We start from the raw sequence: 23,991 nt of genomic DNA on the forward strand, positions 1-23,991 counted from the left end.
TTCAAGATATAGAAAACAAGCATTATTTAAGTTCTGTACAACTTAATAAAATTTATTTAGCTTATGCAAATAATTATATATATGTATATACATGACATGCAAATAATAAATTTTTTCAAAGTATAATCCCAGTTATTTCTTCTTTTGTCCTAATGGCATACAGTGTACCAAACTGCATACTGGTATGGAGGCAGTGTCTTTCATGGAATATTGAATCTTCTTTTTTTTTTAAAAAAATACGTGGTTTAGGTTATTCGGTACAAATAATCACTTTAATGCTTACAGAGAAAAAATAATATTGTGAAATCATTGGATTTCGTGGTGGCTCACTTTTCGTGGAATTCGTGGGTCCCTCTCATCCACGAATTAACATCCTCCACAAATTAATAAGGTAGAGTTTAAAAGTCGTATTTCCTTTTATAAGAATGAGAATACACGAAATTACGTCCCTACAAAACATGTAAAATTTAATCATCTGTAGCTTCAAAAGTTGTGTATCAACCTCATTGGTAATTAAGCTTGATTTCATGGCAAAAATCATTTATAATTAGGTAAACATTAACCACAGGAACTCAGTTGTTGGATAGTGAAGTTTCTAATTATTTGTTCTCAAAGTAAAAAATAATTTAAAAATTGTAATCTTGTGTGTATTTATGTAAATTCACTGAAAACTCCCTTTCAATCATGTTAAAGAATTTTTTTCAATGTACATTAAAAAAATACTTTTTCAATTGATTTTTTAAAACTTAAAGTGTATTCAATGTACATGTACCTTTAAAAAGGTACTTTTTAATGTACATTGAATACACTTTTTTAACATGATTGAAACGGGGTTTTTCTATTGCAATACACAGAAATATACCTAAGATTACCAATTTTAATTTAAAAAAAATGCGTAGGTGACAAATGATTAGGAACTTCACTATCAACAACCGAGCCCCGGTTGACATTACCAACATTGCAGTTCCCTTTTCGGAAAAATATGGCATTCAGTTTCCGTTTAATTTTTACTTCCTGACTTCCGGAACACATTGCATCACCGATCATCATGGAAGAAAATGATGTAAACCGGTCTGCAATTCAAGAACAAATTAAGCTACAAGGAGAAGTTGTTCGAAAACTGAAAGCAGATAAAGCCGAAAAAGATAAGGTGAGTTTTAGTTTGTCCGTATATTAAGTGGATTGGCCATCTAACAAACCATCTCGAGTGAAACATGTTTTCAGTTAGAATTTCTTCTGCTCAAAATTGTTTAGAATCCCTTTACTTAAGCCTCAAGTGAAACGCGTCAATATGGTGAATTTTATGAAGAAAAATGAAAGACTCTTTGATTTGTTGTATAATCTAATTCTATGATTTCTTGTGGATGCTTGGTTTGTTGTTAAAGGAGTTCATGTTTAATGCACCATCACTATATACTACAGTACTTGTGGTACCATATATTAATTTGTGAGAAATGCAAAACAGTACATAATGAAAAGATTTGAAATTTTTAAAAAGATAAGGAAGGGAATGTGGGAATACTTAGGTATACTGCAGAATAAACTAATTAATGTAAAATAGTGTACATAATTCACTAAGCTATATGTAAAACAGATTATTGATTTGAATAGTTATTATAAATCAATACATCAAGATTTGATATTTCATTTGTAAAAATCTGTGATAATTATTTATGAATGTATGTTAACTGATGAATTGCCATCCAATGTATTGCTGAGTTTTGACCTGTTACTTATATACCCCTATTGAAAACCCAAGACATCTTTACCATGCATGAGTCAAAGAACAAACCATTAAAGATCAGATTTACAGTGATGAAAATTAAATCTAATTTATAATGGTACTTGAAGTAATCGGTACACTAAGCAAGTCTGCATCATTAAGGATTCTACAAAATGTATTGTATCAACTAAGGAAATGTTTAAGTACCATGCTTGAAGTGCTTCTCAACTGACTTTGTTAATAACTTCTGTAGAAAGAATACCTACATGTACGTTGTTTTAAAATGCCGGGCTGCTTTGAGCGAATTATTTTTGTTCTAGTGCTGATGGTTGTGGTACATTGCACATGCCTTAAAAAAATGTTTACCATCAAACCAAATTAAAAATGTCCTTTGTTAATTTTCTGTAATATTAACAACCAAATTAAAACTTAACATGAATCCACTAAAATATTGTAGAACCACATGGCATATGCACAAAGTGTTGTCTGCATCATAAATTGGTGGCATTTTTACAGTTAATTTTAAAGAATTGGTTGCCTAAATTAAGTCACCCTTCAAATTAAATATGTGTGCCCCCTTTTGAAAAAAAAAAAAAACCTTTTGTTTTGCACTGGTCAATCTGTATAAGTTGGTGGACAGACATCAGACTAGGGACACAGGCAACCCCTAGGAAGTAGATTTTTGGTTTTTATTTTGAGGTTCCCAAGTCAAAGGTTTAGGGGTAAACTACTCTGGACTCGGTGTTGAGCAATGATATCCGTCTTGAAGTATTGGTACAAAATAAAGGACAGACATTAAACTGTTTGCTTGTCTGCTTATTACCTTAAAAATTGTAAAAAAAAAAGTAGACCCATTTCAACATGGCCTTGTGGGAACCATAAAAGCTTGCCATTTGTTCTGAAAGATTTCCTGTTCTACAAAAAATATTTTATATACATACTTGTATTTAAAATGTTAGATCTTTTGACGTAGAAACATTGAGTGAATGAGATTAAGCGTTACTTACTCAGGACATAAAATACTTTTTAAAAAATCTTCTTTTAATGATCCCAATACCTAGGCCATAATTATTCACATTTTTACATTTCTGATGCAGCCTTAAAATGGAAGGGGTAGAGTTTATTAGGGGGTTGGAGATCTTTTAGGGGGAGGGGTATTCTGCAGTATACCTTAGGACCCACCTGATCTCTGGTGTGTCTTGTTTACTCACCAGATTTGCTGACCTGGATTTTTATCTCCTTTCCATATTTCTGTCCTCCTGTTGTTCCTGCCACCATGCTTCTGCCACTTTGTAAATTTCATCACCAATATTTGGTTCGCCATCTTCGTTGTCTGGCTGTCCGCTTCTATTCAAATGACCAGGTAAGGTGTATGCCATTCATAGCTTTTTCGAAGTACTTTTACTAAGAATTTTTAAAATTTTTGTTGGGTTGTGGAAATCAGTATTGAGAGAATAAAAAAAATTGTTAGATGTTTGCCAGTTTCAAGGTTTTTTTTTAACATTTAATAGCTAAAGCAGACTTCAATTTGTTTAAATTATCATTTTATACTCTCAATTGCAACATACAATCACAATGGTACATGTATTTTACGAATAGAGTTACATATAAATACTTTGTCCATGTTGTCATATATTCTTAATTTCTTTTGACTTTGATTTTATCACAAGCTAAGGAATGCATGTGAGCATGCTTATTAGAAGTTTGTGGGAGCACATGGCAAATCACATTGCACAGTACATAATTACTATATTGAGCCATTTTTCACTGTATGGGCATAGAAGGTGGATTTGATAGGTCCCTTTTAGGCCTTGAGTACCATTATATTAAAAATTAAAAAAAAAAGCAATGAGGTTTAAAAAACTTCACTTACTTTTTCATTGTGGAACAGGGCTGTGTCATGGATGTATTGTGTATGGGAAGACTTAAGTCCATGAATGGTACCTAGTCCTTATCTAACCTTATCTGAAGTACTGGGCCTCAATATCCACAAATGGCATTTTCTCACAACTCCTTAAATGTGGAAAAATAATGCTAATTACCTATGTTTTGTGGATTTAAATATGAGTACGGTTGTAAAAAACTGATATTCTAGATAGGCAGAAATATACTTTTGAATATCGGAACACTGTGTAGGTCTTTTCCAAAAGTGTATGGACATAACCTATGGGGATACTAAGATTGTAAGACTGAGCAGAGTTTTGTATGAACATCAGCATGGATTCTATAAGTGTTGAGAAAGAGGCGATAGAAAAAATGAAAGGGTGCGGGGATTTGCACAAAACAATTAAACTTGTGCCATCAGATGCTGAAGAAAGGAAAAGACAGGTACATGTACTGTGATTGCAAGTTTACTAAAGATATCCAAAATTGTCGAAAGATATTTTAATTCCCAGATTAGACATAAATGTCGTACAGAAAAAAACCCCTTAAATTTCCAGATGTTAAAACCTGTTTAACCACATGTTTCTATTGTGCTTGTGAAGCATTTATGATATTTTCTATGTTGATTTAATTTTTTTGAGAATAATGAAAAAAAATCATTTTATCAATATAAAATGAGAAAAATATTTTGAACATGGATACCAGTATATGTAAATCTGTGCCTGCTGACTTTGATTTATAAATGTGTTGCATCATACACAGCAAATAAAATGGAAACTCAATCAGCACTAGGTTAACCTCAGACCTCTAGACATGATGCAATGTCATGAAAGTTTTATCAATACACTTCATTAATGTACTACACAAGTGCATACATGTACGTTCAAGCCAATGTTGTGTACTGTAGTCGGCTACAATTGAGAGTACCTGGTAAATGAAAATGGCCTTGTCAGTCTTACAGGAAATTACAAGAACACCGCCATTGATCTGTTTTGGCCAAGTATGAAAAATTCTGTTTGTACTTGTGTGATTAAGTATGTGGAACTGTTAGAACAAAGTTGTGAAGGCTATAGACATCCAGAATGTCTTGATGCATGTTGGTGGGCACAAAAGCCAGGTTAAAGAATGCTTCATGTCTTGTAATTTGTTTTATTTATTATAGATCAGTGAAGAAGTAGCTAAGCTGCTGGAGCTAAAGGCCAAACTAGGAGATGATTCTCAGAAGACCAAATTTGTCCTCAAATGTCCCAAAGTAAGAAAGAAATTGCTATGACTTTTATCTAATTTTTTTCTTCATTTTATATACTAAGGAAGTGTAAACTGAATACCACTGTTTGAACATGTTAAATAAAGGAATAAAGTATAAACATAAAACCTAAGATAAAGTGGAGATATGATAATTTTGATATGTTAGTAATATTCTACAATTATTGTCAAGTGTTCTTCACTAACGATAATAAAAATTATTATTATTGTTAGCATAATGCAATAAAGCTATAATTTGTTTCAGGGGACGAGAGATTATAACCCACAACAAATGGCTATCAGGGAGGGGGTGTTCAACACAATCATCAAGTGCTTCAAACGTCACGGAGCAGAAACCATTGACACTCCCGTCTTTGAGCTCAAGGTATTCATTGATGTGTACCCATGTTAGACTGCACTATGTGTACATTATGTAATATGTACTACATACAGGTATATAAAAAATTGTACAACACACCAAGGTTTACTTCCAATTCCAGTTTTCAAGTAAAGAACATAGTGTGAAATGCATGTACATGAACTTATTAATTTATTTATCATGTTCCCATGCAGTTACAATGTTTAGACTTGACGATTGTTTGTTTATGAATGAAAAACGATGATTATAAAGTTGTTGCATAATATTTTTAAGATAGTTTGTGATGAACCTAGCTTCATTCTTTTGTATGAGAGTACCTTGTCTCCATATGAAAACCAGAAAGATAAACATCTTTTAAAAATAATGAGAACTAAATGAATTCCCTTCATACATGTTCAGCTTTATCGTCTTATACATCCATTCAAAATATGTACATGTACTTTAAAATGAACTGTATGCTTTTAGGAAACCTTGACAGGGAAATATGGAGAAGATTCCAAGTTAATCTATGACTTAAAGGATCAAGGGGGAGAACTCTTATCACTGCGATATGACTTAACCGTATCCTTATGAAGTAATTCAAGTTGAAATAGGCAACATTTAATAATAATATGACTTTTTGGTATAACAAGTAAAAATTGCATTCGGTAATGTTATTCGGTAAATTTGTTTGGAATTTGCCTAATCGACAAGTGGATATTTAAGTTAAAGTTTCTTAATGCTATTAGGTTCCTTTTGCGAGATATCTTGCAATGAATAAGATTCAAAATGTCAAACGTTATCACATTGCCAAAGTGTACAGGAGAGATAACCCAGCCATGACCAGAGGAAGATTCAGGGAATTTTATCAGTGTGTAAGTCAAAGATTGTGAATGTAATAAAAGTAATACATGTACTGAGATTGGTTTTTAATGCAACACTAAAATTCAAGTTTCTATGATGTTTGATATATGCATAAATGATAGTACCTGGTAATTTGTTAGAGATACCCAATCTGACATCAAAGAATGCTTGCCTGTACATTGTGTATTGATATTGTATTTGGGCAGGATTTTGACATTGCGGGTCAATACGATGCTATGATTCCTGATGCAGAGTGTGTTAAACTTGTGTCAGAAATCTTAAACCAGTTGGACCTTGGGGAATACATTATAAAGGTAGGTTAAACTTTGACAAAATTCATTTTGTAGTTATGAAAAAAATCACCATTTGTAGTTTTGCAGTCCTGCTTTAATAGATTGACCCAAAACTTAAATTATAAGTGATTTGAAAATCAATGTTCAAGGCAGCTAGAATTCAATAACACAAAGTGCTGAATAGAATGTAATTACCCTAGATGAAAATAATATAACGTATTTGTAACTGCTTGTGTTGTTCTATAGATAAACCACAGGAAGGTCCTGGACGGGATGTTTGCGGCCTGCGGAGTCCCGGACGACAAGTTTAGGGGAGCCTGTTCAGCTGTGGACAAGCTAGATAAGGTAATCAATAGAAGCAGGTGCTCTGTAAATAAAGTATTGATATATGTGATAAAGGAGAGCTATTATGAAATATGTTCATTGAATCATTGACCATTAAACCAGGTAAACAAAAAAATAGAATAAGATATTTTCATTTGATAATCATTTTAGAATTTGTTAAATAATATGTACAGGTCATCAGGGCCTTTTTATCAATTCTAACTTGAAATATGAATAAAATACTGTACACATTTAAGTTAAATAAAAATCAATTATAAGTAATAATCTTGCCTAAATACATGTACCCAGTATACTAGTGCTGTGTCACAAACTTTTAAAGACTCATTTTCTTTCAGACATTTTGGGATGATGTCAGAGCAGAAATGATTCAGGAAAAGGGAATTGACCCAATAGCTGTAGATAAGATAGGAAAATATGTAGAATTGAAAGGTATGACTAATGTATTATTTTTATTTAAATGCAATATAGAAATTTTTCTAAAGTAAAAAAAATGTCCTAACCCTCTTAAATGATCAGAAAAAGTTTTAATGGTATAAGGGATTCCTATGCTAGTCAAAATAAATTTTTAGCTTGAACATACAGTGAAATTGATAGTTAGATTATAAGTAATATCCAAAAGTGAAACTAAGAAATTATTTTATATCATCAATGATCTAATATGTGTCCACTTGCTGACTTTAGGTAGGACTGAGCTGATTGACAAACTTTTAGAAGATGAAGCCATGAAAGCTCAGAAATCTGCCGTGGAGGGATTAGAGGATTTACGAGTCCTGTTTAAATATCTTGAATTGTATGGAATAACAGACAAGGTACATGCATGCATTTAGTAAAGATAGTTTTTTAGTTAAAAAAGGAGCCAGTGATTTTACTCTTCCATTTGATTGATTTGATAATCTTCTGCAGGTTGTTTTTGACTTGAGTCTTGCCAGAGGACTTGACTACTATACAGGTGTCATATATGAAGCTATTTTGCAAGGTGGGCAATTAAAATAGTCACAAACTATTCATAACTGTAAATCAGTACTCATTCGAACATGTTATTATTATTTTTGATCAATGCTTATAAAAATTCAGACTGCTATGTGTATTATTATGCACAAAGATGTATGGTTCTGATTTTATTTTGTGTACATGTACTTTGTAATTTATGCATGATGCCTTTTATTCTCCCAACTTTTCAGGTTTTGCCCACAATCCCAAGGCTGGTGCTGATGGGGATGAGAGCGTGAGTGTTGGCAGTGTGGCAGGTGGTGGGCGATACGATGGGCTCGTGGGCATGTTCGATTCTAAAGGAAAGAAAGTGCCATGTGTAGGCGTGAGCATCGGAGTGGAAAGGGTCTTTGCCATCATGGAATCTCGAGCCCTGGTAGGCATTTTACTTCAATACGTGTATCAGCCATAATGAAAATATTTTCCTGTAATTTATTGTGTCTCAGTCAAACTGTGGATGATCTTATAAGAAGTACTATTGATTAGCACATATGTTTATTCAGTTATAAATTCACTTGAATGAGTTGATCATTTAATTTACAGGCTTCAAACACGAAGACAAGGACAACAGAAACTGAAGTTTATGTTGTCTCTGCCCAGAAAAATCTGGTGGAGGAGAGGATGAAGATTTGTAAAGAATTATGGGATGCAGACATAAAGGTTAACAGGGGTTAAATCTAATTTTAGTGTTCAAAAATATCAGTTGCTCTAAAATGTGAGAGCAAGAAGAGGATTTATTTAACTTTTGTTATTTACAGACTGAACAGTCCTACAAGAGGAATCCAAAGGCTTTGGATCAGTTCCAGTATTGTGAGACCAACTCCATTCCCATTGCAATCATCATTGGGGGATCTGAAATCGAGATGGGAGTTGTCACACTAAGGATAGTAGGATCCCGAGAGGAGGTGTGTGATATTTTAAATACCTTGTACATGTAGAGTTGTTTTATATAGCTGTATTGATGCTTAGAATCTTTCATATAAACTCTTAAGTGTCTCATTTATATAATGCATTTATGCATTTTAAAATTTTGAGTCCATTTTTGCCTAAATCTGTAGAAACCCATATTGAATCCTTGCAGCTTGTGTCTGTGCTTCTCAGCTGTAATAGCTGTTAAAAAATATTTGTTTTTTCTTTTACAGAGAACAGTTCAAAGGGAAAAGATGGTGGAAGAAATTAAATCTGTTTTGGCAAATTTGAATTGACCATAGATTTGCAATGATAGACAACATGAATATTTATTTCTGAGTACAATGTACTGCTTTATTTGTCCTATTTGTCTCTTTGATGTAAAGAAACAAAACATTGTGATTCATCAGACATTTGATTTAAATCCACTTTATTCAGTGGTGACAGATTTTCATAGACCCTATCAAGTGTGGATATTTCAGGTCTTTTAAATGTATAATTTCTTTTTTCATCTTGAAATTGAAACTTGCTGCTAAATAAAAGAAATGAAGACTTCAGTGAAATATTTTTTGTTTACTCTCTCTCTCTCTCTCTCTCTCTCTCTCTCTCTCTCAATTGATTTTTATAATATAATTTTTTTGTTGACAAACAGTCAAACATTAAATTGTTAGAAAAAAATCTTTTAAAAGTTTTAAAGTTACATATTTTTAGAAAAATGAATGTTCAGTTTATAAACGTATTTGATATCCTAAAGTTAGTTATTTTAGGTTTTTAAAAAAAATAGTGAACTGTAAAAATAACAATCATTGCGAAACTACAATTAATTTTAACTCCACTGTAAATGTATTTGATCAATGCAACGAAACTTGTTGTAGAATAAAAGTTATAAAAGTTTAATGAAAGTTATTCCCCTTGAAAGACTCTTACCGATATTCCGGAAATTCAACCATGAACGGTTCGGATTTTTAAAATATTGGTAACTGGGTTGTAGAGGCGCATGGAAATTTCGATGATCTACGCGTAGACACAAGCGCTTTGTATGGACTTTATTGTTGCTCATAACAACGAACAAAGCTGAAAAGATGTCTGGCTTACCACGAGAGGTTTTAAAGTGGATACAAAGTTTAGATTTGACTTGGCAGATAAAACAAGCAAAATGGTAAATCAAATTATCATAATCGTCAGATTGTTACTTGTAAAAGTTATTTAAATCCTGAAGTTTTACTCTTCACACTTCATTTTTATCTGCATACATGTACGTAACAGATATTTGTTGTGTTTATAGGCGCTTTATGTTATCGTTAATTATACTCCTTAAATTAATCCTTTTAAGAACATGTCATGTCTGATAACATTATCTGAACTTTGATTTCAGGGATTTAACAAATGGATACCTGATAGCTGAAATATTTTCGTGGTACTTCCCACAAGACATTCAGATGCATTCTTATAATAATGGCACATCATTAGACTCTAAACTAAAGAACTGGAGCCTATTGAAATTGGTAATAAACTGATGAATAATGTTCACATATGAAATATTTAATTAACATTTGCATGGTCATTGATCGAGGTTGGTGCCTAAAATTAAATTTAAAGTTAATTAATGAATTTACTTTTATTGTACAGTTTATAAAACGTCACAAATTGGAGATTCCAGAAGAACTGATAGAGGGGACCATTCACTGTAAGGAGGGGGCAGCTCCTGCCCTGTGTGAGAGGATCTATGAATTATTGACCAACAGAAAGTGGGTATCTGCCAGGTGTGTGTGTGTCAGCTGCACTGTTGCTATCTGCATGTTCAGAGAATGCATGGTCAATTTTTTTTAAAAATGTTTCTCGAACATTCTTGAAATCTTTTGGTTGAACATTTATCAATATGAAAACTTAATTACTATGATTTATCATTTAAAAAAAAAAAATATAGGACTTGTAGCAGGATAGAATTGTATTTTTCAATTTTCATAATGATATCACATGACCATGCAACTTCTTGACACTGTTTATGGTGAAGGTAAACTCCAACAGTAACACATTTTTTCAACATTTACAACTAAAAAAATGTTTACATCTTTCTTTCTAACTTTATAAATCTGGTTCGATTCTATATGTCAGTAATCTACATTTTCTCCTTATGAATGTAGTGTTTGCGCCTTTTAATCTGAGAATTTTGTGATGGATGATTGCATCAAGTAATATGTTTAAATGCAGCAAAATTCACCTCAAAATAATCAAGGAGGCACAAATTTGGCAAAAATTCTACAACTGCATGTAGTATGATGTATCTTGATCACATCTCATGGCCTTTTAATATTAAGTTCTTTATTGACAAAAATTTTAATTAACCACATTGTCAATTGAATTGTACTAATGGGTGCACTTGTTTATGTTCAGTGTTCTTGGAGTGTATGGCTAGTGTATAATAATCTTTCAATCATAATTAATAAAGTTTGTAAAGTATTTACTTTGTACTAAGCTACATGTATATTATATAAGAACAAGTTTTAAACTGTATATGCTAATGGCAAAAGCATTTTACAGCCATTTGCATTGTCAAAAAATTTATAATTTTCCTATTATATAAATGATTCTTTGAGTCATTCTCTTCTTTTTGTATGAAAAAAATAAAAACTTATTCAGAAGTTTGATATACAATTCAAGGAGAGTCCAGTATTGGAAATTAATCTGATATATGCTTTAATTTATGAAGTCATTATTGCTGATCATAGTAAGTACATTCTTTTTTAAATCAGGGTGAAGAAACAACCCTCGGAATTCGAGGCGGATTTCACAGACAGTGCTTACCAGTTGCAGCTTCCAATGCATGCCAGATCTACCGCCTCAAAAGCTGTCAAAAACAACCTCCGTATTACTGAATCCATGGCTGACCCCAACCTCATACTCAATGCTCAAAAGGTATTACCTAGATTTTAATACAATTCATAAGCATGCAATATTAATTTAGTGACGAACTAAAGTAAATGTTGTGATTCTTTGGAAAAAGACTTTTTACTATAAAGATCACTAATCTCTAATTCTGTATGAAGGATTTTAAACTGTCCACTGCCTAGAACTCATTTTCAAAGTAACCAAAATGTATAACCATTTTCAGATAAATTATAGTTACATAAGGGATCAGGTATGATGATGACGGACATCTTCATGTTTTTATTTATTATTGACAGATGCATGTGTATATACACATTTACATTACTTAATTTGATTAAAACTTTTAAATCATTGCTTTATATACAAGTTGAGAAAAAGAACAATTAAAAGCTATTTATCATCTTAATAGGAGATACACTATATGATTTGAAAACTTTTGAGTACAGAAAATGGATTTTTTAGGAATAAGAAAAGTATTTTTAAAAAATTCTTGGTCTTTTAGAATTGTGCATGGTATCTGAAGGTTTATCCAATAATGTTTTTGTAGTTGTTGAGTTTGTTCAATGAATTTGAGTTTTTCCAAGTCATTATTTCTGACTTTCTTATTTTTTCTTCATTTTTTTATGTACATTTATTGTTCATTCATGATTTAATATCAGTTATGTTTTTGATCAGAATAAAAAATTCTTGCCCTTGTTAAATAACTATATATGAAATGGTTATTATGGTAATATATCTTTTAATCTCTATGAAGGAAGTGGAATATCTTTATCCTTGACTTTAATAATCATAAATTTTTTTTATGTTACGGGAATTATAATTGATAAAAGATTTAAATCACCAGTTTTAAATGTATTCTTCTTAGGCATTTAGATTATAACAATGTTCTCCTTATTCTTTTAAGGCTCAGAAAATCATAAATGACCACATCCAACACAGAAATCTGGAGAGATTTGAGAACCCAGAAAGGTTTGACGTCAAGCCCACCCTGGGGGAGAAGTGCCTTAGGAGACCCCCTCCCCAGCCCTCCCAGCCAACCTTTGATGCGGAGAGCACTCAACACACGTTCACAGTGGATCCTAGTCAGAAACCAGGCGGAGAAGGTAAAATTAATAGCAATTAATTTATACATGCAACATAATTTATTATTTTTAGATTTTAAAGTTTATTTTTTTATTATTCTGCATCTGATATCAATTGAATGATATCGGATAGTGTAATCTGTGCGTATATACATGCATGTGGATAATTGAAATTTATTACGGTTAAAATTTAATCTTCATTAATTGTGACAGTCATTGTTTTTAAGAATCATTTTTTATGTATACTCAGTAAAACATTTCATTGAATATATACATGAACTGTTAATTAAATTTTTTTTAATCTTACATTTTCAGACAATCCTTTACCAATGTCAAGAGAACCAAGTGTGCAATTCAAGGAGATTGAAGTAAAACAATTAGACAAATCTGCTCTATACAATATGCCCATCCAAGGATATTGATTCAGAAACAAAGTGTTTACATGTATTCATCTAAAACTGTTGTATATATTTAAATAACTTAAACTGTAAATAGAAATGGCTATATGTGATGTTGGTTGCCTGTCTGTAGAATTGCATGTTTTTGCTTGTGAGTAAAAATTGTCATCTTTATAATACAGCAAGCAAACTTTTAAAAACTATCTTTCTGAAAAATTTGAAGAGCTGTTGATATTTGTTCATGTATATATTGCAACATATTTGTTTACTGTTAGATCATGCATTTATATGAGTTTTGGGGTATATTTTACTTCCTTTCCAAAATTTGTACATATAATTCTGATGTGATTTTTGATAGAAAAAAAACTATTGAAGTTTATTATTTGGTTAGAGGAGGATAAATATGAATTAACCTCTTATGACTGACACAGAAAGATGCTAGTTTTCTTTTTTCTGTTTCTTGGGGATTTACCCTTTTATTTTCTGAAGTCTTGTTTATCATATGATAAATATCTGACTAAACCAACTTGGATTGTAAATCATTTGGTTTGATTTGATAGGCTCAATTAATTTATTTGTTGATTAATTGTGTGTATATGTTTGCACACATGTATTAATGTGCAAAATGTATTACATGTATTCCTTTTTACCTCATCATATTCTGTGAATAAAATCATACTTAATAATATTACAACTGTTCTTTTTTGGTTTGTTTTTCCATAGAGAATTATATTATGACACAACTCTTAGAGACATTATATAACGAAATAATTATTTTATTAAGTGTAACTAATGACAGTATATATCATAGTAAACTTCTATAATTTGTTTAGTAAGCTAAATAAACCAAATGCAAAAAAATCAATCATTGTTTAAGTTAGATTAGTATATAATTTGCAAATACCGTTAATAGACATAAAAATTTAATTGAAAAATGTTCTTATAAAAAAAAATACACCCCAAAAAATATGAAACGAAACATTCTAAACAAAACATAAACATAATTAAATCAGCAATATTGATATTTTTATTGAACGTTACATGTAAATTAATTAATTTTTCATTTGACAACTTGAAATTGTCTTTTTTTTGCCATTTGTAATATTTACACCTCTCTGGATCCGCACCAGTTTTATCTGCGCATGCGTAATTAGTGTGAAGGAAGAATCAACAGCTACTGAGTTAGTCTGTACTGTTTATTGACAGTACTTGTTCGCCCTTTTAAAGGTAAACCAATACATATCATGCTTGCTCGTCAATAGTTTGTTTTGCGCAAGTAGAACTTACATGTGTACGTTAAAGCAATGCTACTGCCATTTCGAATTTTCTCGAAATCACAACATCAGCCTGATGACCACCTCACGATAATAACGTTTATTTTTAATTTGACATGTGCTGTTTAAACAGTTTTGATTTTGTGGATAAGTGAATGCACATTTTTTAAAGTTGTCGGAGTGCTGAATGGGAATGGACGTGTAAGAAAATCAGGTACCGGTATTTATAATAATGGTAGACACTATAGGCCTACCTGATGGTTTTCATCGTTCATAAAATGAATAAGAAAAAACATGTTTTGTGAACATGAATGTAAGCTGGTCATAAGTAAATTATTCTTTTCACTGATGGTATAATTTGCCACCAGACATCGGTGGCATTTTGTAAGCACCCCTTTTCTGAGTCTTTAGTCTAGGTACTCTACCAACTGAACTATATTTAAACCGGTCTGATTGTCACATTTTATTTTGGGGAGAAATGAGTATTGGAAAAATTAACACTTAATACTGGAAAAAGAATGACCCTTTTTGAATTTGGAATTGGGCTCTTGAACGGCCCAATTAAATTATTGGCAATTGAGAGCCCTGATGAAGCTCTTTCATTAGCTGTTATCCAGGCCATTGAGCAAAAAATATTGGACAAGATCACATTCAATATTGGTTTTTCTTTTACCTAAAATGCTTTCATCCTTGTTACCACTACCAGGTTGTCTCATTTGACATGTTTGAAAAAATTGTAAATTGTATTAAACATTGACCATATGAACATTAAAAGTCTTGTATTAGAGCACTAATCGGTATGTATATAGAACTATTAAATTTTTAATGATCTAACAGCTCCGTATTGCCATAAATTGTAAAATTTCCAGAATATTTCTTATAGGCTAGTTTTTTTTAATGATCAACGATATAATTTTAAGATTAGACACCAAGCTGCAAAGCTGCCTGGTCAACCAATTTTAAAGGCTTTAATGGAAATAAAATGGCTTGTATTGCACGGTTTATGTTTGCTTTAAGAATTTCACCCTTTCTTACTTAAATTACAAATTCTGTTTTAATGTTACAACATTTCTGAAGATTTTAGCATGAACAGTTTATTTTCATGAAATTAATGATATTGATATGAAATTTTTATTTTCACACTTTAATTACAGGAGACAGTGTTAAATGAAGATTGACCCATGATTGATTGGGGTAGTGCAACAATGATTCACTCAAACATGTCAAACTAGGTGCAAGTGCATGAGCAACTGGGCTATGAAGTGCAATCTTTGCCTAGTTAGACGCACATTTTCATCATCTGGATCACACTCACTGACCTTCAATCATAGGTACAAGGTTATTGGAGATGGCCCAGGGACCACCTCTCCCTCACAGGTCAGATAGTTTACCGGATTATCAGCTTACACCACCGATTCCCCCGAAACCTCAATTTGCCTCCGAGCCCCAGAGTGACAAAAAGTCTGGAATTCTGAAGAAGATGGCGACTATGGATCAACTTAACATGGAGATTTCTGTGAATCAGGAAATCGAGTCCAAAAACCACTATAGGAATTGTTTCAAGACATTTCATGACTATTACTTGAAAGGACAGCTATGTGACATAGATATTAAGGTGGGAGAAAAGACTTTCTCATGTCATCGAGTTATTCTCTCCTCGGTCAGTAATTATTTTCGCACCATGTTCATGTCAGAGATGACGGAGAGCAGACAAAGGGAGGTCACTATTCATGACATAGACGAGAGCGCCATGGAAAAATTAGTGCAATATGCTTACACAGCTAAAGTCCAGCTCACCACTGAAAATGTGCAGCCCATTCTATATGCAGCTTCCATTCTTCAGATTGAAATGGTTGCTAAAGCATGCTGTGAATTCATGAAGAAGCACCTGCATCCAACCAACTGCATCGGTGTTCACAATTTCGCACATCAACATAATCGGATAGAGTTAATCAAAATGGCCGACGATTATATCCTTGAGAATTTCTTGGAAGTGGTGGATACAGAAGAGTTCAAAACCTTGCCCATTGACCTCTTGGAGAAGTTGGTTTCCTCCCCTGATCTGAATGTAGAGAATGAGAATCAGATTTACGAGGGTGTTATGAAATGGGTAAAGATGGACACGGAAAATCGCAAATGTCATCTAGGGAAACTGATGTCAAAAATCAAGCTGCCATTGCTGAGCCCTGCTTACTTGTTGCAGACAGTGGCTACAGAGGAATTGATTCGTAAGGACTTGGAATGTAGAGACTATGTGGATGAAGCAAAGGCCTATCAGATGTCCTTAGCTAGCCTGGTGTCCAATGTTAGAATATCTGAAAACACAAGGCCTAGGAAGAGCTATGCAGGTTAGATTAATGATTTTACTTGTTTAATGGGGGGGGGGGGGCAGAACTTTTGAAAAATTTGATATTAATACCATTATACTTGTTTTCACTATTTTAATTGAATATAAGTTTAGTAAGACTGCAAACCTGACTTTATATGCATGGTATTGAGATAAAAGATTTAAGATGAACAGATACCTGATACATATAATACTGTTAAATCAAAAGGCTTTGAAAAATTGTTTGATGTGCGTCATGGTTTTGAGATTAAAGATTATTTATATTTTTCAGGTGTCCTGTTCTGTGTTGGGGGTAGGGGAGCTTCTGGCGACCCTTTCAAAAGTATTGAGGTCTATGACCCTCGCAGAAATCGCTGGTTCCAGGTCAGTGAAATGAACACCAGGCGGCGCCATGTTGGAGTTTGCTGTTCTGGAGGTCAGTGTTTGGAGGACAGTAATTTTTAAAAGCTAGAAATGTTTGAATGATTGGGATTATTTTTTTTTCATAAAGCAAATTTTTTCATTACTGTAATCAGATGAGCTTTGTTCAGCAAGTTCATGGAAAAATCTCAAAACAAGGAAGTGCTAATTTAATTGTTGCAACTTTGTATTTTGTGATTTATTAGTTTCCTTTTTGTGATAAAATCTCTTTGTGTACTCAGCATATAATTTCGATTCATTTAGCAATGATAGAATGCAATTTTCGAATGTATATGATTATTTTTTATTTCCTTGTTTGTAAACATATAAATGATAAATTATTAGAATACTTAATAGATTAGTCACAGTACTAAAGTCCTTTGAACATATAAAATTGTCTGTAACATTTTGAAATATTAACACCTTGATTTTAAGTTCTTGATTAAATGAGAGACGCTTATAAGTGAAATTGTTAAAATATTGTTCTTTGAATAACAATAGGTTTGTTGTATGCTATTGGGGGACATGATGGCACAAAACACCTGAAAAGTGGTGAAGTTTTTGATCCAGCATTGAACACTTGGAAATCCTCAGTCAAACCCATGTCCACACCCAGGTATGTTTGAGAAAAAAAAAAATAAGCACTGAAACTGAAGTAACACCCTCAACCCCCCCCCCCCCCTAAAATTCAACAAAGTAACTTTATTGAAACTTTCATCAAGAATTATATGCTGGTATGCATATAATACATGTACTGTTATTGTTTGTTTCAATTTCACCTGTCATCTTGCTGGGAAAGAGTCATGGTTAAATTTGTCTACCATAAAATCTTCATGCCACTAGCTGTAGTCAAGATGGTTTTTGTACAGCAAGGTTGATAAATATTCAACATATATACAATGTATTGTAGGAGAGGAATTGCTCTGGCCTGTCTAGGAGCAGCGATTTATGCTGTAGGCGGACTAGATGACTCCACATGTTACAGCCTGGTGGAGAGATATGACCCCTCTGTAGACCAATGGACAATGGTGGCCAACATGAACATCCCCCGGGGAGGTGTAGGAGTCACAGCACTGAAAGTAGGCCACATTTTTGTTTTTTGCTATGAGACAATGTGTATACATTAGAGGGTTGTGTATTTATCTTCATTTTCATTGAGACAGAATTTTTATAACTTGTTATACAGGTTTTTCCACTCTGATTTTAACATGTGAAAATTGAGCTGAAAGTATTTTTAAAAGATATCTCATTAATATTTAAATAATATTGTTTAATACCATATATTTATGCAATGCAACTTCAAATATATATGCTTTACATCATGAGATGTTATGTACCTGTAATCCTTGCATACTGCATGGTACCATGAAAGTTTGTAATTCTTAATGCATTATTGTTTTGTTTTATGCACCTTGATACTAAACATTTCCAATGTATATTACTCTATATCAGGACAACATTTATGCTGTTGGTGGAAATGATGGAATCTCGTCCTTGGATAAATGTGAAAAGTATGATCCACTCCTGAATAAGTGGACCTTCATAGCTCCCATGAACCGCCACAGAGCGGGGGCTGGGGTGGCAGAATTAGACGGCTACCTTTATGTTGTTGGTAAGGAATTCAGAGAAAAGAAGGTACATGTATATGTTAAGACCAGAAAAAATAGCCCTACAGAATAATGCACAGGCAGGCACCAGGGTTCTTTTTATTTTGTATTGCAAGATTTTATAGAAGGAATAACTCATTTGATTTCTTTTAGCTTATTTAATTATTGCCCTTTTTGAATTACTATAAAATAAATTGATGTGGCAGCAATTGATCCCATGCATCAATGAAAATCATATTAATGTGTAAAGGGTTTAGAAAATAACAATATTATATATTTTTATTACATGTAGTACATTGTACAATCTTGGCATAGAATCATGAAGTTTTATGGGAATAGATAAAATCTGTAGTTATCAGTTGTCACAGATTGTCATGAACTTTAATTATTGAATTTTGTATTAGGAGGGTTTGATGACAGTTCTCCTCTGGACTCCTGTGAGAGATACGACCCCCACACCAATACCTGGACCTTTGTTACTGGGATGTCTTGTTGTAGGGGAGGGGTCGGTGTTGCCTCCCTGGGGGGTCAGATGTATGCTGTGGGGGGTCATGATGGCTCCAATTACCTGAGCTCTGTTGAATCCTATGATCCCATTGAGGATAAGTAAGTTGTTTTATGTTTTTGATCAGAGTAACGTACATAGTTGTATGTACATGCACATGTACATGCAAAATCTGGACCTAAAGCAGTTTTTTAAAATGTAATTTGACAACTAACTTTACAATTTTTTTGACTTCATTTGCTATTTTTTACAGTATTAAATGCAAAACTTCTCATTCCTCACAAATACTTATATGTACCATAGTATAATTGCACTAAATGATAATTTTTGCTACCTGGTATTGCAACTGAATAAAAAAAAAAGGTGTGGGTGGCTTTTAAAAAATTGCTTTTTTGGCTATTAGAATGCTTCACCGTAAACTCTTGTATACTTTCCCTTTTATTTAACCATAAACAACATCTGTGATATCTTTGCTTACAAGGTGGACATTTGTCAGTAGTATAGGGAATTGCAGAGCTGGGGCGGGGATATCCTATGCCTCTTATACATCCACCATGCTCATCTCCTGTGGCATTTGTGCAGGTATTCTCACCTGCATGTCAATAGCACTTAAACACAGATTTTGTATTCAGTAACACATGTACAATTTAATTGCTCATAGAAATATAGTCCACGATTTTGTCATATATGCATGTATTGGTTTACATTAATCTTGTTACTAATATTGGAGAAGGCAATATAATGTACCGGTACTAGCTAGTACCTGTTTGTATTCTTTGATATGTAGTTACTATTAATATTTGTTGTCAGTGGTGTCAGAAGGAGGGGGAGGGGGAGGGGGCTCATAAAATGTATTTATATAATTATACAGATTTAGTTAAACTAACTATATATTTTATCCTCTTTTAGCTTGCTGGAGTTGTACAGTTGTTTATTAATTTTAACAATTTTTTTTATTGTACACTGTACTAATTGATATTTGATGTGAATGGGATGGGGACACAAGTTTGCAACTTAATTCTCCTTCATCATTATTATTTGTTAATTGTAAACCTGTATGTAACCTCTTTTGTATGTGTTTCATTATATTTGCACAACTTGTTGTCTTTAAGTTTAGTGTGATATGCTGTGCTATAATCAGACATACATGTACTAATGTGCAAGGGCCATCCAGACCATTTTACTGAACTACATGTATATTCATATGGTCAATGAGATACATATATACCAATACTTTAATGGGAATTCAGAGGAAATATATATGATTTAAAAGAGCCATACAGAATCTTTGATACATGTTTATGAATTTTTTTGTCAGTTAGTAAAATAAAAAGAATTCCTTGATAATTTGTATCATCATTGTTACACATTAGTGTCTGTTATCTTAAAATACAAGTACAACCTTCTATGTTGAGTTAGAAATGTACAGTTGTAAGATCCCTTAAATGAGAAACAATAGAATGATATGATTAAAGGGCCAATAATAAGTGCATTCTGATTTTCAAAAAAAAATTGTCAACATGGAAGGTGCAAAATTTTAAATAAAGAGTGAGATTCTTTTTTGGCAGCAAACATTTTTTTTTTTTTGATTTTGATTAAGTTTGCCTGAATTGCCACGATAAAGATTTACATTCCTTTATTTGTAACTTTACATTTATTTATCTAATTACAGATGGGAGAATGCCAACGATATAAGTCAGTGTAGAGCAGGGGCTGGACTAGCCTTCTGTTTTTGTCCATCAGCCAAACTCCAGCCGACCCAACAAAGTGCAGCCTGCCAGTTACAGTGTTACTGACAGAATACACAGCAACAAGCCAGCAACACAAAACTGTGGTAATCACAATAACAGTCAGAACTACATGTGTATATATACATGTACATATACACTGCAAGCACCAACTGGTCATTACACTCTGCAACAAATTACAGCAACCCCTATATTACTGACATTTGATGGCAAACTGATTACAGCAACCATGAATCCAATGGATTCACAGCAACAATCTACAGCAACCAAAAACTTTTGACAGTTACTGTCAATACTACCAGGTACATGGAATGGCAGCAACCATCAACAACACTGACATTCCAATACTAATGGCCGACAAAACCATAGCAACTATAGCCTTGTTGGGGTTATTTTTCTTAAAAAATAAAAACTAGAGAAGGGCTAGTAAAAACTACTGCAGCAAAGTGCTTATGAGATGAACTGTCACAATTAGAATACAGTGCCAGCATAAAGATAATAATTTCATGTCTAATTTAATTTCCTAGGTCAAATGAAAAAAATTACATACTAGGTTTATTTCATCACAATCACAAATATCCCAGGCCATTGCAGTGAGTTCCATTTGCAAACCTCTTGCCATTGTATGTCACTGTGATTTAATTATACATGTAATGCAATACATAATGTCAAAAGAATATTACAGCGGTTTTAATTTACAATAAAAGTTCTCTTGAAAAAAAAATAACCAGTGAATAGTATATTATCAATACATGTATTTTTTCAGTTTAGTGTTACACCTTTCCCTAGAACTCAGAAAAATTTCTCTCTTTCATTATTAGTCTGTGAGGAGAACACATTTTAAGTCTGCCCCCTTGTCTCATACCATGTGTACCAGGTACTCTTAATTTTTTCATTATATAAATAAGTCCCAGTACATTTACTTTCATTGAATTGATGTTGCATGCATGAACACAATAATTCATACCTGTCAGGAATTCATGATTTTGAGTGAATGATGAGTACATTGAATGTTGCTGTTACGCAGTTAATACTCAGTAGTACTGCGTGTGCATGTGTGCTCAATTTTCAGAATGATGTATTTTTTGGTGGTGCCTGCATGGTTTAAAAAAATAAATAGAATGACATACATGTACTGAATGATGAATTTATGAATGGAAATAAATGGTTAAAGTGAACCCCTTTATGAGAATTTGATTTTATACTATTCCAAACTAAGTAGTACATGTATACTGGGGTATGTAAATTTTTTTTTTGGCGTTATATTTCTGCCTTTTGTTCTATTTAAATCTTAGCCATTTTTAGAGCTGTTTGTAGATATTAAGATGATTTATTTTGTTTCTTCTTCATTTATTTCCCTTTCCTTAGCTAGTATATGTAGTATAATTTATGGGTTTTTTGGTGTTATTGTGTTTGTTTCAAATTAATACAACTTTTACACAAGTAAGTGCAATATATGTTTTGATTTTTTTTACTAGGTAGACGTTGAGCTCTTAGGCAATATATTATTGCCACATATATGTATATTTTGGCATGTTCAGTATACACCTGGATTATTTTCTCCTTTTGGAAAGAGCTATATATAAAATGTTGTTGACTTTAAGACATATCTACTTATATTAAATGTAATAAGGAAGAAAGCTTTATGTGGTACATGCACATAAATTTCAATTTATAATGTGGTGCTTGTTCAAAAATGAAGTATGTATGTGTGTTGTTATTTTATTTTTTACAAACACTTGTATTGCTCAAATGTAAAATTTCTGGACTGTTTAGGCAAGTTATATGCTGCATAATGCAAGCTGAACAGTTTTATTTCAATCTACAGACAAAAATCTAATTTCATTTAATTTTCAAAATCTTGAATTATAATATTAAAAAGGAGAGTTGAATGATATGTTTTTAAAAAATGTCTGGAAGTTAGGCATCAAGTTCATTCCAGTGTCTAGGTGTGTAGTATGTAGTTGTACAATTACAACTGCAAATGAAGGTTTTCTTTCATGTGCTAAAAGTAGCAGGGTCTCTCTGGCTGTATGGATTTTACAATTTAAAAATTCATTGTGCTCGGTGCAAGTTTCTGTGTTCTTTATTTACAAAACCACATTTTATACAAAAGAACTTTCATTTGACGTATGAAAGACAGCATGTCGTACATAGTACAGTTATGTATATAAATTTGAGTGCTAATTTTTTAGAAACACCTTTATGATTCCATATACCTGGGGTATTTTTTTTTTTTTGGGGGGGGGGGGGGGGGAGGAGATGTTCTTGAATGAGATGTACATTACAGTTTCAAATCCATATTATTATGTACTAATCTATTTTGAAAGAAAAGTACTTGTACATCAGCCATATATTTTTTTTTTGATCAGTAATAAATCCTGTCTTTACAATGGATTAGTTCTGAAACAGTCCATATTCAACTTTTTGTTTGTTTTTTCTTATAAATTTTATACATGTATGTTGTTATTTTGATGTCAAAACTCAATAAATGAAGAAAAGAAAAAGAATTTTTCTTGCATTGTTAATATGCAATGTGCATGTAAATGTATATCTGGAAAAGACTACCCTGTCTATGATCCATTAGTAATGATAAAACAATTGCTACAGAATTGATCCATCTACTTAGTAGATTGTTAAGTCTATGATGTTGAACTTCTATAACTTTAATCAATTATTCAGATTGTTCTGCACAGATAACATATTGATTTGATTAAGAATTTACATGCATCAAAACAATTATGGCAGTACTGGAAACGGAAATTGTTGCCCTAGTTTAAGTTCACCCCATTTATTATTTTAATTGTGTAATAGTGTGTATTAGGTATATAATAGACTCAGTACTGCCACACTCCTACTAGCTAGTGGTAATAACACATCATCACAAAATGGCTGACCTCAGATCGAAGTGACATTTTGTTTTATCAAAAGGATTTTATCGAAGGCAAAATGTTATTTAATCCATAGGCAAGTGGATAAAGTATTTGGCTTGTGACCCGTATATCCCAAGTTTGAATTCTGCTTAATAGGCTTTTGTTGCTTACTGAATTTAATATTTTAGACATTCATTTTTAATCCCTAAACTGCAAATTTTTTGCTTTTTTGACATGTACAGTTTTATTTATCATTAT

At 32.4% G+C, this 23,991-nt stretch overlaps 3 protein-coding genes and 1 long non-coding RNA gene across 11 annotated transcripts; 3 read left to right on the plus strand and 1 right to left on the minus strand.

Moving 5' to 3' along the window:
* Positions 1 to 233: 233 nt before the first annotated feature.
* LOC105348610 (uncharacterized) lies at positions 234 to 3,731 on the minus strand. Of its 2 annotated transcripts, XR_010710992.1 has the most exons (4): positions 3,597 to 3,731; positions 2,935 to 3,070; positions 954 to 1,073; positions 234 to 449 (listed from the first exon to the last, which is right to left on the minus strand). It is a non-coding gene; the product is annotated as an uncharacterized lncRNA (long non-coding RNA). The 2 variants fall into 2 exon arrangements; XR_002198298.3 differs by having other exon boundaries at positions 234 to 1,073.
* LOC105348611 (histidine--tRNA ligase) lies at positions 995 to 9,168 on the plus strand. 4 transcript variants are annotated; one of them, XM_011458127.4, is made up of 14 exons: positions 995 to 1,150; positions 4,770 to 4,859; positions 5,118 to 5,237; positions 5,697 to 5,792; positions 5,960 to 6,085; positions 6,281 to 6,388; positions 6,614 to 6,712; positions 7,048 to 7,141; positions 7,394 to 7,521; positions 7,616 to 7,688; positions 7,894 to 8,078; positions 8,246 to 8,362; positions 8,461 to 8,607; positions 8,845 to 9,168. In XM_011458127.4, the coding sequence occupies exons 1-14, from the start codon at positions 1,049 to 1,051 to the stop codon at positions 8,905 to 8,907; spliced, it is 1,548 nt and encodes a 515-aa protein (XP_011456429.2). In that variant the 5' UTR covers positions 995 to 1,048; the 3' UTR covers positions 8,908 to 9,168. The 4 variants fall into 4 exon arrangements, with proteins under 4 accessions (XP_011456429.2, XP_065932175.1, XP_011456428.1 ...); XM_066076103.1 differs by lacking the exon at positions 995 to 1,150 and adding an exon at positions 2,952 to 3,086; XM_011458126.4 differs by lacking the exon at positions 995 to 1,150 and adding an exon at positions 3,726 to 4,051.
* Positions 9,169 to 9,612: 444 nt separating this feature from the next.
* On the plus strand, positions 9,613 to 13,671 carry LOC105348609 (spermatogenesis-associated protein 4). 2 transcript variants are annotated; one of them, XM_011458124.4, is made up of 6 exons: positions 9,613 to 9,770; positions 9,987 to 10,116; positions 10,241 to 10,374; positions 11,365 to 11,527; positions 12,405 to 12,603; positions 12,898 to 13,671. In XM_011458124.4, the coding sequence occupies exons 1-6, from the start codon at positions 9,694 to 9,696 to the stop codon at positions 13,002 to 13,004; spliced, it is 810 nt and encodes a 269-aa protein (XP_011456426.2). In that variant the 5' UTR covers positions 9,613 to 9,693; the 3' UTR covers positions 13,005 to 13,671. The 2 variants fall into 2 exon arrangements, with proteins under 2 accessions (XP_011456426.2, XP_011456427.2); XM_011458125.4 differs by having other exon boundaries at positions 10,241 to 10,359.
* A 447-nt stretch (positions 13,672 to 14,118) lies between these two features.
* On the plus strand, positions 14,119 to 22,106 carry LOC105348608 (kelch-like protein 8). Of its 3 annotated transcripts, none has more exons than XM_011458122.4 (9): positions 14,119 to 14,207; positions 15,409 to 16,602; positions 16,873 to 17,016; positions 17,502 to 17,616; positions 17,911 to 18,079; positions 18,453 to 18,612; positions 19,012 to 19,213; positions 19,594 to 19,694; positions 20,785 to 22,106. In XM_011458122.4, exons 2-9 carry the CDS (start codon positions 15,603 to 15,605, stop codon positions 20,805 to 20,807), a joined length of 1,914 nt encoding a protein of 637 aa, XP_011456424.3. In that variant the 5' UTR covers positions 14,119 to 14,207; positions 15,409 to 15,602; the 3' UTR covers positions 20,808 to 22,106. The 3 variants fall into 3 exon arrangements, with proteins under 3 accessions (XP_011456424.3, XP_011456425.3, XP_034302175.2); XM_034446284.2 differs by lacking the exon at positions 14,119 to 14,207 and adding an exon at positions 14,269 to 14,468; XM_011458123.4 differs by lacking the exon at positions 19,594 to 19,694.
* The last annotated feature ends 1,885 nt before the right edge of the window (positions 22,107 to 23,991 follow it).

Source organism: Magallana gigas, chromosome 2 (assembly GCF_963853765.1).
Source record: "Magallana gigas chromosome 2, xbMagGiga1.1, whole genome shotgun sequence".
Classification (NCBI taxonomy): Eukaryota; Metazoa; Mollusca; class Bivalvia; order Ostreida; family Ostreidae; genus Magallana; species Magallana gigas.